General features: G+C 38.7%; 1 protein-coding gene across 19 annotated transcripts in view; it reads left to right on the plus strand.

Annotated features, from left to right (window-relative positions):
- LOC133643381 (R3H domain-containing protein 2) overlaps window positions 1-15,553 on the plus strand; it is a 134,787-nt gene that overhangs the window by 95,842 nt on the left and 23,392 nt on the right. For 13 of the 19 annotated variants that reach the window (XR_009824677.1, XR_009824678.1, XR_009824676.1 and 10 more), the window contains 5 exons: window positions 2,670-2,902; window positions 7,993-8,156; window positions 8,496-8,594; window positions 11,674-11,964; window positions 14,806-14,941. Coding sequence is in view for 16 of the 19 variants with exons in the window: in XM_062037906.1 (XP_061893890.1) it covers window positions 2,670-2,902; window positions 7,993-8,156; window positions 8,496-8,594; window positions 11,674-11,964; window positions 14,806-14,941 (923 nt within the window). In the remaining 3 variants the exon portion in view is untranslated. The remainder of the gene's footprint in view (window positions 1-2,669; window positions 2,903-7,992; window positions 8,157-8,495; window positions 8,595-11,673; window positions 11,965-14,805; window positions 14,942-15,553) is intronic. The other 6 variants (XM_062037916.1, XM_062037917.1, XM_062037919.1 and 3 more) reach the window with 3 other exon arrangements.

Here is a 15,553-nt window from a genome sequence, read left to right on the forward strand (position 1 = left end):
TATATATATGTATGTGTATACATATATATATGTATGTGTATACATATATATATGTATGTGTATACATATGTATATGTATACATATGTATACATATGTATATGTATACATATACATATGTATATGTATACATATACATATGTAGATGTGCATGTGTATGTATACATATGTATATTTACATAACCCAAAACCAGTGAAGTTGGCACATTGTGTAAATCATATAAATAAAAATAGAATACAATGATTTGCTAATACTTTTCAACTTATATTCAATTGAATAGACTGCAAAGACAAGATATTTAATGTTCGAACTGGAAAACTTTATTTTTTGCAAATATTAGCTCATCTGGAATTTGACTGCACAGCACCATTTTGAGGCCAACTTTGAAACCGAGTTGGCCATATTCTGTCCATACTCTGAGCTATTGAACACTACACAGCGTAGTTTGGCAACAATCAGTGTGTAAAGGATATCACCACATGGGCTTAGGAACACTTCAGAAATCCACTGTCAGTAACTACAGTTGGTCTCTACATCTGTAAGTGCAAGTTAAAACTCTACTATGCAAAGCCAAAGCCATTTATTATATACGTATACATATGTATACTAATACATATATATGTGTGTGTGTGTGTGTGTGTGTGTGTGTGTGTGTGTGTGTGTGTGTGTGTGTGTGTGTGTGTGTGTATATATATATATACGTATATGTATATATATGGACTCTCACACTATTACCGGTAACTAGATCCACTCGACATCCATTGCACCGGTCGCCCAGGGGGCGGGGGGTCCCCACATCGGCGGTCCCCTCCAAGTTTTCTCATTATATCCCATTGGGTTGAGTTTTTTCTTGCCCTGATGTGGGATCTGAGCCGAGGATGTCGTTGTGGCTTGTGCAGCCCTTTGAGACACTTGTGATTAAGGGCTATATAAATACAATTTGATTGAGCCCTGCGATGAGGTGGCGACTTGTCCAGGGTGTACCCCGCCTTCCCCCCGATTGTAGCTGAGATAGGCTCCAGCACCCCCCGCGACCCCGAAGGGAATAAGCGGTAGAAAATGGATGGATGGATGGATGATTGCTTTAAATGATATGTACCAGTATATGTATGTATGCATATATGTGTTTGTTGTATATGTGTGTGTGTATATATATATATATATATATATATATATATATATATATATATATATATATATATATATATATATATATATATATATATATATATATATAAATAATATGTATGTATGTGTACATATATATTATATATGTGTGTGTGTATATATATATTGCACTTAAGCGAGCTAGGCCACCTGCTCTTCATCAGTAACACTGGCGTACATTTGTGATAGAGGTCTTTTCCAGGATGGTGCTTCCGCTTACCGTGTGATCATTGGTTTTCTTGACAGCCGCCCTTATCTATGGTGACCGCATCATCACAAAACCAAAACAAAGGCATTCACAGCGTGCGTGTGTGTGCTCGTGCGTGCGTCTGTGTGTGAATGCAACAACAACATAATATTAAAGAAACAAGTTGTAGAGTTAAACTGATAGCCAATGATTTTTTTGTGGATGGTGTACATCAGTGGTCCCCAACCACCGGGCCGCGGCCCGGTACCGGTCCGTGGATCGATTGGTACCGGGCCGCACAGGAAATTAAAAAAGAAAAAAACAAACAAAAAAAAAACATTTATATATTTTTTTTAATTAAATCAACATAAAAAACACAAGATACACTTACAATTAGTGCACCAACCCAAAAAACCTCCCTCCCCCATTTACACTCATTCACACTCATTCGCATAAAAGGGCTTAGATAGGCTCCAGCGACCCCCCGCAACCCCAAAAGGGACAAGCGGTAGAAAATAGGTGGATGGATGGGTTGTTTCTTTCTGTTATTAATATTTCTGGTTCCTACGTTGTATATCAATATAGATCAATACAGTCTGCAGGGATACAGTCCGTAAGCACGCATGATTGTATTTTTTATTGACAATCATGTCCGGTCCGTGGGACAAATTTTCAAGCGTTGACCGGTCCGCAGTTACAAAAAGGTTGGGGACCACTGGTCTACATGAGTCTGAATGCAATATACATTACAGTTTGTATTTGGTGTCTGCAGATTCATGTATGTTTTGTATTTCCTATTCAAGGTACAACACTGTTCAAGCGCATGTGCTCTGTTACTTTTTTTAATGTGTCTTATTGCAAACTGCATCATGTGAAGTCAATTGTGTATTTTTTCCTCTCTCATTTTGGATTATCTGTGTCATCTCATTTTGTGATAATGTTTGTCTTTTCCATTCTGCATGTGTTCTCCTGGATGAGTTGTTTTTGTGTGTGGATGAGAGAGAATGTGTTTGAATGTCTTTTGAAATCCTAGTACTTGATTTGTGGCGTGTTGCCTGATTGTGTTGTCGGCCAGCTAATATACATCTGTGTTATGAGTCCCCCACCTAATAACTCTCATTGTTCTGCTGTTTATGACTTGACTGAATGTCCGTGCTTAACAAGCCTTCCTATCTGTTTCTTCAACTCTACTACACTTCTGACTTCCAATCAACTTTTCCAACATTCATTTCATATGCCCTCCGCCTCTTTCTACCACATGTATGCTACACCAACATGGCTTCATCTCTCTCCTGCTCATCTCTGTCTCCTCTCAGAGGGAACCGCGAGAGTTCCAGCCGGGCATCCAGCAGTCGTCAGAGCAGTACGGACAGCGACATGAAATGCTTGGAGCCCCGTCCCTGGAGCAGCACCGACTCTGATAGCTCCAACCGCACCCTGCGGCCCCCTGTCACAAAGGCCAGCAGCTTCTCTGGTATCTCCATCCTCACTCGAGGAGACAGTCTTGGCAACAAAGGCTCGCAGGGAAGCTGCAAAGGCTCTCGATCTGGTAAGGGCAAGGGGACATAGTTTAGACGCAAGGAGAAACATTTATTTTGGTGGCAACACTTGTTACGTAATGTTTTTATGTTCTTTAACTCCTTGTACATCATTAATTTTAGTTGTAATTGTAATTGTCAAGGACACATTTCAAGCTACTTCCATACTTTGTACTTGCCTGTATAATTATTTTGTTTCACTTATGTTCCTGCTCTGAACATTAATTACTACAATTTTTAACTAAATTTTGATTTTGAAACAAGACTAAAATACGACACATTGCCATAATGTCCAAAGTAATAGATGCTATGTTTATATATCTATCATAAAATTATGTCACAAATGTTAGCAACACTAGCAGAGCTATGTGAGCAACATTGCTAAGAGAACATTTTAACAGCAATGTCATTCTAGGTTAGCATATTTATTGAAATACAAACAAAAACTCAAAACGGATATTTAGTGTTCAAGCAGTACTTAAAAAAAGCAAAACATGCAAAATTTGAAAATATGAAATATTTTACAGTAAGCCGACTAAGTACATACATTCCACACAATCCAGGCGTACATGTGTAAAGGATACACACTTGTAACAATGTGAGACTACAGTTACAGCAGTGTTAATCCTACATGCAAGAGTTGGGTAATAATTGCGCACAATTCATCTGACACCAAGCTGCAGCCAGCTAACAGGCAGCACTGCTCCGTGTTTTGGCATACCGCGGGGGCTGGAAGGTTGGGTGTATGTGTGCGTATCTGCATAATAATCCACGGATGCGTGTGTGTCCATTAGCTTTGAAGTCGTTCCATTCGGCGTCGAAGTTCAAAATCCCAGGTGTCCTTGACGAAAGGAGGGGGGAAGGGATTTCAGAGCGTCTGTTACTGCAATGATCTCACCGGGTAATGTACAACATGACTTTGCTAAAGCCAGTGCATAGGGAGCCAAATTGTAGATAAATATTATTTTGGTTAGGGTGACCAGATACATTTAAATAGATTATTCTTCTTCAGTTGTCTGTTCTAGCTCTTAAATTGATCATAATTTCATTTTGCAGAGCGGAAAGCTTCATCCTGATGTTATCCAGTTAAAAATCACCACAGTTTCAGGGCCGACAACCCTGTCCATAAGATCAATTATGACGGGCAGTCTCGGAGCACCTTGAACGGCTGCCATTGTTTTTCAAATTTGCCAATAGACTAAAGCAATGCTTAATCCAATCAGCAGATCACCTGTAATCATAGTTCCAAATAGATAGATTTGCTGTTGTCAATGGAAAGAATCGCCAGACACACGACCCCCTACTTCTCCCACAAGTCCATCAGGTGTGTAGGAGCAAACGTTCATCAGTTTCTCATCAAAGATTTTTTCAATTGCATTGAGAGACCACATCAACAATTCCATGTTTTAATTTGGAAAACAGTGAAAAAGAGAGGCTCTTAGAAAGTAAAGACAAGACAAAGAAGCCAAGCAGGGAAATATAAGGTATGATGGATTGAATCGTTCGCTTTTAGTAAGAGCAAGCAACACTCATAAGCAGACAGGACAAAGACAAATGTCTTTGAATATATGAACCCCTAGATCAGGGATGTCAAATATGCGGCCCGCAGGCGAACAGGTTCAAGCGAGATGAGTTTGCAAAGTGTAAAGTTGAGCTGCATGTAAATGAAAGAAACTGCTGTACAACATGCGTCCACTGGATGTCATAATAGCAATTCTGTTAGGCAAGCAAATAGTTTATACTGAGGTGAGCAAGTATGCCAGGCAAGAGTTACATGTCAAAGTGGGGCTGTGACTCCTCCCCCTCGACCCAACGTAAAACAAACAGGAGTAAAATAATAATTGTTAACCCCACTTAAAATGCTGCATGAGACTATACTGTAATACTGCACATTGATATAGTTCTGTGACAATTACCGTAATTTCCGGACTATAAGCCGCACCTGACTATAAGCCGCACCAGCTAAATTTAGGGGAACATACAGATTGCTCCATATATAAGCCGCACCCGACTATAAGCCGCAGGGTTTTGATGTGTAATTAGCGTAGTATGTAGGGGTTCCTGCTACCACGGAGGGGATTGTCGGGACAGAGATGACTGTTTGGGAACGCAAAGCGTCCCATTTATTAACAATAAATCTTTCAATCATTCAATCAAACTTTCACATCTTTGACATGGCGAACAGCATTCGTGCAGAGTACAAATAATACAACGGTGCAAAGTAATACAAAGTGCTCGCCTGTACGTTATCAAAATAACCAGCCTACCGGTATATGAAAAGTCAGTCTTTAATCATTGTGTCATCGTCTTCCTCCTGCGTACTAAAACCACCGAAATCCTCTTCGTCGGTGTCGGAGAAGAACAGGCCGTAAATAAGCCGCACCCTTGTATAAGCCGCAGGGACCAGAACGAGGGGAAAAAGTAGCGGCTTATAGTCCGGAAATTACGGTAATGTCTTCTGTGCAAATTTAAAGAAAGTGAACAGTGTGTGATTTACTGTCAGTCTTAAGTTTTTGTTTTGGTTTGTTGAAATCTTTCACAAATTGCACAACTTTTATTTTTCTATCAATACACAGTAATACCTAGAAAGCAGGGATAACTCAACCCTTTAAAATAGTTTCTACATCAGTTTGTATGTCTTGTTGATTTAGAACAGGAGTAATATGTGGACATGACAGAGGTAGTTGATACATAGAACAGTTATTTATGCTTTATTTTTCTTTTTTTCAATCCTAGATGGGCTGTGACTTAAAGTTTAATTGCTTTGTAGAAACCCTGAGATTAACTCTAAATTCATTGTGTTTCATAGTGTTTTTGAAAATGCACCAATTTTTTCCTCAGCATTTTAGACTAACTTGAAGTGTTTTCTTAAGAGGATTATTTGTGATATGTACATTTTCAGAATGTGCTTGTTCGATTTTGGGCCAAAGAAAACAATCCAATGTTGTCGTAGTTGTATTTTGAAGGTATTATGCCATGATTTTACCCGTCCGGCCAACGTGGGAATAGATTTTCCTCCATGTGGCCCCTGAGCTAAAATTAGTTTGACACCCCTGCCCTAGATGAACCCGGAAGCTGGAGACCATTTCCACCACCATCCCCTTGGTCTTTATCACATGGGTGCAGGGGTTGTTGCTTTTGCACCAATCCACTAGATGTTTTACCTCCACTCTGTATTTGGACTCATTGTTGTCTGTGCTGTCCCACTGCTACTGTGTGGCCTGCAAACTTCACAATATGACAGTCATATAGTCATAGGTCAGTAGCGTGAAGATGAGGGGGCTCAGCACACATGCCTGGGGGCGTCTGGTGCGGAGGGTGATGAAAAAGACCGTTCATTGGATCCTGACAGTCTGTGGTCTGTTGGTCTGGAAATCCAAGAACCATTTCCCAAGTGAGGAACTCAGCCATGGCATGTCCAGCTTTGTCACCAGGGTCTGTGGTATAATTCTGGTGAAGGTGGAGGTGAAGTCCAAGAAGAGCAGGTGGATGTGGGAGTTCCTGCTCTCCAGATGGATGATGGCTGTGTTGACCACTGATGAGATGGCATCATAGGTAGAGCTGTTCTTCCTGTAGGTGTACTGATGAGGGTCCAAATTGACATCAATGGAGGTTCTTATCCATTCTATGATCATTATCTTGAAACACTTCATGACATCGGTGTGAGGGCTATTGTCGCTGTGGAGCTGTTTGGTACAGGAATTGATGGACAATGGAAAATGAAGTACATTTTTGTTAACGACCTGCTTGTGTTGTAAATGTAATAGTGTAAACATAGATGAATACCCCTGGAAAAATTATTTGGTGAAAACATGCAAGTTTTCAGCGCTAAATTGTGTGTGCGATGTTGGAACTGAGCATTGCTGTTGGTGTGTTAAGTAAAGTTAAAAGGAACGTCAGACTCTGTGTGCCTCTTTCAGGATGTGACAACACGATACTTGCACCGTATAACCTTTAAGCACTTGTTGCATGTGGCAGAGTATGCATGAATCCACAACTGAAATGATTAATCAATCAAACTTTATTTACATAGCACTTGTCATGCAAGTGGCAACACAAAGTGCTTCACACCAGTAAAACAATAGAGAAGAAAACACATGCACACACAGTGTTACTGACAATAACAAGTCATAGCACTGAGTATTGAGGAAACATGCCACCTTTGAGGCAGCCACACTGGAGAATAATTAAAATTAATGCCATCTACAAAAATGTATAAAAGACATGTTAAAATATATGTATGAATAAAATATAAATAAAACATTAATGAATGAATAAAAACATAACATTGGGCGAATAATAGTAGTAATAGCAAAAAATAACAGATTAAAAATTAAGAACCTAATAAAAGTTTAACATGATCAGTAGAAAACAAATTAAAAAGGTGCGTCCTAAACCTTTTTTGGAAAATGTCAACGGTCTCTGCAGTCCTGAAGCTCTCTGGCAGGTTGTCCCGCAGGTGGGGGCCATAAATGATCATATTGCTTGACGTAATAAGGACCAATCTGGAAATGTTGCTTTTATTTAGAGTTACTGCCTTAATCTTTGTGGTCCTTTAAATCCTCATCTATACATGTTTGTGGCAGTAGTATCAGGACCCTGAGGTGGGACTCTTCTGCACACAATTCCCTGCAGGTGGGATTTATATTGAGTGTATAAGTTTTTATTTTTAACTATTTTTTTTATAAAGTATGGTTTTATTAATAAGTTATTTTTTGGCGTACATAGATTCTGAGGTCTTTGCATACCCAATTTTTCAATGGAACCCACGCGCAGTTTTATAAACAAGGTTCCTGGTCACTACTGTTGACACTAGAAGTGGTGTCATGGTGGTACCCATCCCTACTACTGGATTCATTTTAGGATGTGTTGCAAAGTCTACTTTTTTCCCGAAGCAGTCCTCTGTGAAGTGGTGGGCGTATACGCAGGGCAGGCTCACCTAGCTAAGGGTGGTAGGATTTGGTTTTGTGACGTTATGAAAACGTTTAACTTCAAATCCGCACCCATTCACATAAAAGTAGAGCAAACAAGTGAGTTTATTGAAATAAATGTGAATGACAAAATAGCTGAAATGTGCGGGTGTACTTTTCTACTTCACTAGGCCTGCACCTAGTCAGTCCTGATGTGTGTCCCCCACCTGTAGCCTCCCAGTCCAGCCGTAGCTTGCTACCCTGTGCAACCCAGCAGCCGCCGCAACCCCAGGCTCAGACTGCCCTGCTGCCCACCCCGCAACAACACCCCATGGGCAACCACATCATTACTCAGGTAAGTGTCAATTACAAAAAGTGACATGTTTTTTCTTTATAGATTGTCAGTCCAACATTATACATGTGGGATTGTGTTTAATTAGGTGCTGATTCTGGTTATACTATTGTAAATAACTTTTAAACTCTCAGGATAAAGGATTGAATGCAGACATGATTACTAAAAATGATTTCCCTTACAATCCATCTGATCATTAACATTTCCTCTGTGGTCTGAACCACCTTTTCTCCACTGTATTCATCTTACTTTATTTCCTGTATCTGACACCCTCCCTCTCTCTGTGTCTTCTCTTCCTTCCGTCCTCGCTCTCCTCCTTTCTGGTGCTGTATGTGTCTACAGCCGGTAGCCTCTCTGCAGCCCTCTCAGCCTGTCTCCTACTCCAGCCCCTCCTGCCCCCAGGTTCTCCTGCCAGTTTCTCCTCCTCAGCAGTACACAATGGTACTGACACAGAGTTTATGGCGTCATTACTTTTCACTGACAGAAGTTGCAATTAACCAATTCTGCATTCATCTTGACAGTAATTATTCTTCCTTGCTCATAGTTGCATAGAAACAGTGTCATATACAATGTCGTGTACATTAAGTTCATTGCCGTAAATGCTCTAATCATCGCTAGGTCGTTTGCAGTGTGGTATATTGATACATTGCAAAACACCACAGCACTACTACAACATTGTAGAGTGGCACCTCAGTTTTCACTATTAATCTGTTCCAAAATGATTGTTAAAAGAGAACTGCATTGTTTGGGTAATTTTTGGGGCATACAAGCACTCACACGTTTTTATTTTTTTCAACGCATTCTAACTTGTAAGTAAACGCCAGCAAAAGTCAGCTAACAATGGAGCCAACCCCTATTTTAGCGGTTAGCACGGCTTCTTGTCTGCCCATTCTCTCTCTCGCTCTGTGTGTTGCATGCTTAGCTGTTCTTAAACCTGAAGGGATAGTGGCACTTGCAAGACAAAATGTAGTTTAATTGCCGCCGTGGAGGTGAGGGTTAATACTTAAAAGTATGGACATACATTACCCGCGCCAGCGTGCCACCTGTAGGTCCACAGTAAAACGACGCTTGGACCTTTTTTTTTGTCGACTAATTGTGGCAGCACTAGTACAGAGCAGGTTGAACACTGTTGAATTAAGCATTTATGTGTTAGTGTGGGCATTTGGAATAGATTGGACTGGTAATACTTTCCCCGCCAATTCAATCCAATAAGTTTTGCTGGATTGGATTGGCCCATCCCTAATTATAAAGCTAATGATTTTATATACAGGGTTTGTACGGGTGCTTAAAAACCTTAAAAATGCTTGGATTTTAATGTTGTTTTCAAGGTTTGAAAAATGCTTGAATTTTGGGTGAAGTGCTTGGCAATGTTCATCATATTTCTCGGCAGTCTGACTCAATAGGCTAATTATAAAATGGAAAACAATAAAATAAGTTTCCTTAAAAAAGAAAGCCACACATTTGATCTATGGCTTTGCACGAGCCCTTATATTAGGTTGTTATCATGCCAGAGCCGTATATACGTCGCCCCCAAGAGGACAGTGGTGCATCGGTCCACCATGCCGGGAGGTTGTCGTTTTAATGAACATGATGTATGCATGAATTATAATACAATCAAACAAGTAAACAATAATAATGAATGTTATTTCTTGTAAGGAACTATGTATACATGAATGATGATGATACAAACCAGTAAACAACGCTTGAAAACACCAATGACATTGAATAGTCTACAGCAGGGGTCACCAACCTTTTTGAAACCAAGAGCTACTTCTTGGGTACTGATTAATGCGAAGGGCTACCAGTTTGATACACACTTAAATAAATTGCCAGAAATAGCCAATTTGCTCAATTTACCTTTAACTCTATGTTATTATTAATAATTAATGATATTTACACTTAATTGAACGGTTTAAAAGAGGAGAAAACACGAAACAAATGATAATTAAATTTTTAAACATAGTTTATCTTCAATTTCGACTCTTTAAAATTCAAAATTCAACCAAAAAAAGAAGAGAAAAACTAGCTAATTCGAATCTTTTTGAAAAAATGTAAAAAATTATTTATGGAACATCATTAGTAATTTTTCCTGATTAAGATTCATTTTAGAATTTTGATGACATATTTTAAATAGGTTAAAATCCAATCTACACTTTGTTAGAATATATAACAAATTGGACCAAGCTATATTTCTAACAAAGAGAAATCATTATTTCTTCTAGATTTTCCAGAACAAAAAATGTAAAAGACATTCAAAAGACTTTGAAATAAGATTTAAATTTGATTCTACAGATTTTCTAGATTTGTCAGAATAATTTTTTTTGAAATTTAATCATAATAAGTTTGAAGAAATATTTCACAAATATTCTTCGTCGAAAAAACAGAAGCTAAAATGAATAATTAAATTAAAATGTATTTATTATTCTTTACAATAAAACAAATACATTTACTTGAACATTGATTTAAATTGTCAGGAAAGAAGAGGAAGGAATTTAAAAGGTAAAAATGTATGTGTTTAAAAATCCTAAGATCATTTTTAAGGTTGTATTTTTTCTCTAAAATTGTCTTTCTGAAAGTTACAAGAAGCAAAGTAAAAAAATAATGAATTTATTTAAACAAGTGAAGACCAAGTCTTTAAAATATTTTCTTGGATTTTCAAATTCTATTTGAGTTTTGTCTCTCTTAGAATTAAAAATGTCAGGCAAAGCGAGACCAGCTTGCTGGTAAATAAATAAAATTTAAAAAATAGAGGCTGCTCACTGGTAAGTGCTGCTATTTGAGCTATTTTTAGAACAGGACAGCGGGCTACTCATCTGGTCCTTACGGGCTACCTGGTGCCCGCGGGCACCGCGTTGGTGACCCCTGGTCTACAGAAACACTGCTTAATTTTCTATGCCCCAGTCAGTTAATGATAACTGCTGGTTCAATGTTAGGCTTAGGTTTTAGCACATTTTTCCATATTTTTCCTACAGACAGCATTTAGTGACCTCAAACAACAAGGCTATGGATTGATTACCACTGGTTTTCGCCTTTTGAAGGGTACTGGAAAAACTGGAAAATTGATCTTGAAAGTCCTTAAAGTGCTTGAATTTGGTCATGGAAAAGGTGTACGAAGCCTGTATACAGCACAGCAAGTGTAACACGCACAAGTTTCACATTGACAGCTGAGTAGCACAACCAACATGCATGCATAGGTCAATAAAGCTGCTACAGTAGTTGCTGACCACTTATGATACTTAACTAAGCTTTAATAGAAGTGAATAGAAAAACTACATCCAGAGCCACAACTGGTAATGTGAATGTGTTTTAACAAATCAGAGACTGTGTCTGTAATGTGTTTTTGTAGGTCACACACGTGGAGAATTTGCATTTAATTAGAGGCGCTTAGAGCATTTACGGTGTATCAAAAGAAAATGTACTGTCGTTAGTTTTGTAAATTTGTTAAAATATTTATGTATGGTCTAATCCCATTGCATCAAGTAGTTACATGGTGCAGTAATACTCATCCATTACCCCACAGGGGGAAGAACTGGCGCCCCAGTTCACCCAGATGACGCTGAGCCGTCAGGGCTCCAGTGAGAACCCCGAGCCTCCCCCCTTGTATCAGGCTCCTCCGACTGTCCTGTCCCAGCACCCCCCTCCTCAAACCAGTTATATAATGGCGACCACCGGCCAGCCCATGCCTCCGCCGTCTGGCTACCAGCCGGCCACGGGACATCCCCATCCTCCACCCCCACCGCCACCTCCATCTCAGACCGTCATGCAGGCCCCGCCTCCTCAGAGCTACATGCAACCGCCTCCGCCCCAGCAGGTAAGTCATGTCTCATTGAAATATCAGTTGCATACAATACATTCCTGTTGAATTCTATAGAAAGCCATAGTGAACTGAAAATTTAACTGTGAAATGTACGACATTTAGTCTTCTTTCTCATAATGTTGTGTCACTTTTGCAAAAAAATGCCAACAATACTCCCATTTACATCTCATGACCTGAATTCGACCAAGTATTAGCAATATTGTTATTAAAAGCGCTAACATTAAGGCACTATTTTAAGCGAAACCGTGATCACAGAATGCTCACTCGCTTATGCTGCTATATTCACATATTGAGCGGTGAGCTGTTGCGTCGCCTCTGAGTTAGTAAAAGGTAATTATCATGTCTCTAACCTGTACGGTAGGTTGTTGCCATAAACCGAGAAGTTGGTCAACTTTGACTTATAATTATGACTTTTATATTGTTATATATTAAGTCATGGCGTAATCACAGAGTGCTAACTAGTTTATTCTGCTATATTGAGTGAAAGTTAATTCTAGATTATAAATCTCGCCTCTCACCTGGATAATAAGTAGAAGGTTGTGGCCATAAACTGAGAAATTTGTTAACTTTGACATTCAACTTAGACCTTGAGATGGCCAGAAAGACATGAAAAAGGCTTGTTGGCGGCCACCTTTTTTTTTAGATTTATTACATGTGGGAGGATTATAATGAATTGTTCATCTAAACGGGAAGATATAAACATCCCATTAGTCTGCACCCCAGTGAGAGCAGACATTGTACAGTAAGTTATTGCTTTATTATGTATATATTTTGTATTTCTTATTTACCATTTAGCAATACTGCTACATGATGCTTAGTGTTTCACTAAAGCTGCATTTGTGTTACTCACAGCTTCTAAAACTTGTAGTTTATCATTCTTATATTCAGGCTTAAAAATAATTTATTTGATCTTTTTTCTTTTCATTATTTATTTTTTAATTATATATATATATGTGTTTGTGAGTGTAGTGAAATGTATGTATGTACATTATGTGTGTATGTATGTACGTATGTGTGTTTGTATATGTATGCACGGTACGGTATACGTGCATGCGCATATTTTTATTTTTATTTTTTTTATGTATTTATACTTTTTATTTTTCTCATCAACAATGTGATTTGCCTGAGTAACTGGACAGAACAAAAAAAAAAAAACAGTGTCGAAAAATTTGCTGCTTAAAAATGCAAGACTCCTTTCCGGTAAATTAAGACGGAAGCAATTGATCCTGTCTCAGAAACAGCCAATGAGGTGTCAAGTTTGAAGTCACCTGACAGGGGTCTTGCAAAACAGCTTTAAAAAGGTAGTTAACTGGGCTACCTGGGCATAATACAACATAATTTACATTTCAATGCGGCCCGCTGGATATTTTCAAACTATAGAAATGATTGCGGGTTAAAATCTGAACTTTTGAGTGACGTACGAAGCTTCATGCAGACAAGGCACGAGCAGAGTGGGCGGGGCTTGTTTACATAGCAAAAAAGCAGACGGGGGCTGAATTCTACAGCAAAGTTCTGCAGATGTGGCTGTTTTTTACCCTGTGCGTTTGTTTCACCTTGTTTGTTGCATCATTGTTGCTCTTGCTCGATTATAAAATATGTCGATCAAGGAGGTGGTGTGCGGGAGCGCAACGGATATTCTCAATATGCAGTGTTTTATTGTTCATAGTTTATATTGTAAATACCACATTCTATATTTTTATGTTCATTCTGACTGTCATACAATTCAGTAAAATAACTCTAGTTCATTCTATTTTTGAAATGGTCTGTTCAGTTTTTTACTGAAATACACTCAAATGTACATGACCATACAGAATGTGGGATTTACAATATCAACTATAAACAATAAAACACTGAATAGTTAAAATACTTGAACGTTGCTCCTCTAGTGCAGACCACTTCCTTGATGGACATCTTTTATAAACAAGCAAGAGCAACGAAGATGCTTGACAAACACAACAAAAAATTGAGGCAAAAGGATAAAAAAAAAAATCCACTTATTTGATGTAATATCACTGTTCTTATGGTTACCACAGTGTGTTGTTCATCTATTAATGACCAAACTTTGTCTCGTGAACAACGAGCTTACTCTTATTTATTCCTACCTCCATGAACGCATCCAAACATGTCTTCTTCATTACATTTACCTGAACATCATTATCCAGCACCATCTGCTACATACATTGTGTATCACATTCCGTTTAGCTGCATATCATGACACCTAGAAAACGCATGTCACTCAAAAGCGCAGATTTTAACCATTGGAATCATCTCTATAGTTGGAAAATATCCAGTGGGCCGCATTGAGGTGTTTATTATGTTGTATTAGGCCAAGGTAGCCCAGTTAACTGCCTCTTTATGCTGTTTTGCAAGACCTGTGTCACGTGACTTCAAACTTCACACCTCATTGGCTGCTTCTGAGACAGGATCGATTTACCGGAAGTGAGTCTTGCTTTTTGAAGCAGCTAATTTTTCGACACTGATTTTTTCATTACTGAATTTTTAAACATTGCATTTTTATACACACATTTTTTTAACACTGATTTTTTTTTTTATACTGAATTTTAAAACACTGAACTCGAATTGAGCCTAATAAATATGCTACTTTTAGCCTTGCTGTATTAGACAGAAGTGGCTCAACTTTTGCTATGTTTTATTTTTTTTTCCTGGGAAGTATTTTTTATCTCCTGTTGGCACACAAATAATTGTATACATAAATAAATCAAATGGAAGCTTACTATTTTAGCTATACAGATTAAGCCTACACCATCATGTAACCAAGTTACTTGCTGTTTTGTACATAAATTGTCCATGAAACTTTTTTTTTTAATGTTTCAGATCCAAGTTTCATACTATCCCCCTGGTCAGTATCCCAGTTCAGGCCAGCAGTACCGTGTGGCCCAGCCCATGTCCCACCAGGTGTCTTACCCTGCCCAGCGCACACAGCCCATGCCTCAACCCGCACAGCAGTCAGGTCTGAACATTATTCCAATGCTCCATGTAAATGTTATTACTGTCAGTGTTGGCGTTAACACACTTTTTGTGTCTTTTTATGCATTGAAATCAGAAAGGACACGCAATTCCGGATTTTTTATATTTTTTTTACCGCCTGGTTTGCTTGGTTTTTATTTATTTTATCGATTATCGCTTTCCGCCAGTGTTTTGTTTGTATTTGCCGGGTCAAATTTCCGTCCCCATTTATTGCGTTTTTATTGGTCGTAAATTTTGATTCGTCGAAAGTTTTTATCAATCACAAATACTGCCTCAGTTTGCACTCGGACAACTTTACCGCCATGGGCTGTCAAAAGAAAGACTTGAGGGTAAACACTAAGGTGAATGTAAAGTAAACCTTTTTAACTTCATCCTGTGCCATGTCTCCAGTAAATGACTTGTTTTAGTCTTTGTGAGTCCATGGAAACTTCAATTTTATCTGCCGCTGGGTCGACATCGTTCGAGGATGGAGACAGGCTAGCTGTTAGCTTTAAGCTAACCAGCACTCGACCAGACTCCTCCACCCCAAAAACATACTTTGCAGGTCAACAAACGGGGCAAATATGTGCCTTTTGAAGTGTTAATGTGTGAGGAG

Source organism: Entelurus aequoreus, linkage group LG26, assembly GCF_033978785.1.
Source record: "Entelurus aequoreus isolate RoL-2023_Sb linkage group LG26, RoL_Eaeq_v1.1, whole genome shotgun sequence".
NCBI lineage: Eukaryota > Metazoa > Chordata > Actinopteri > Syngnathiformes > Syngnathidae > Entelurus > Entelurus aequoreus.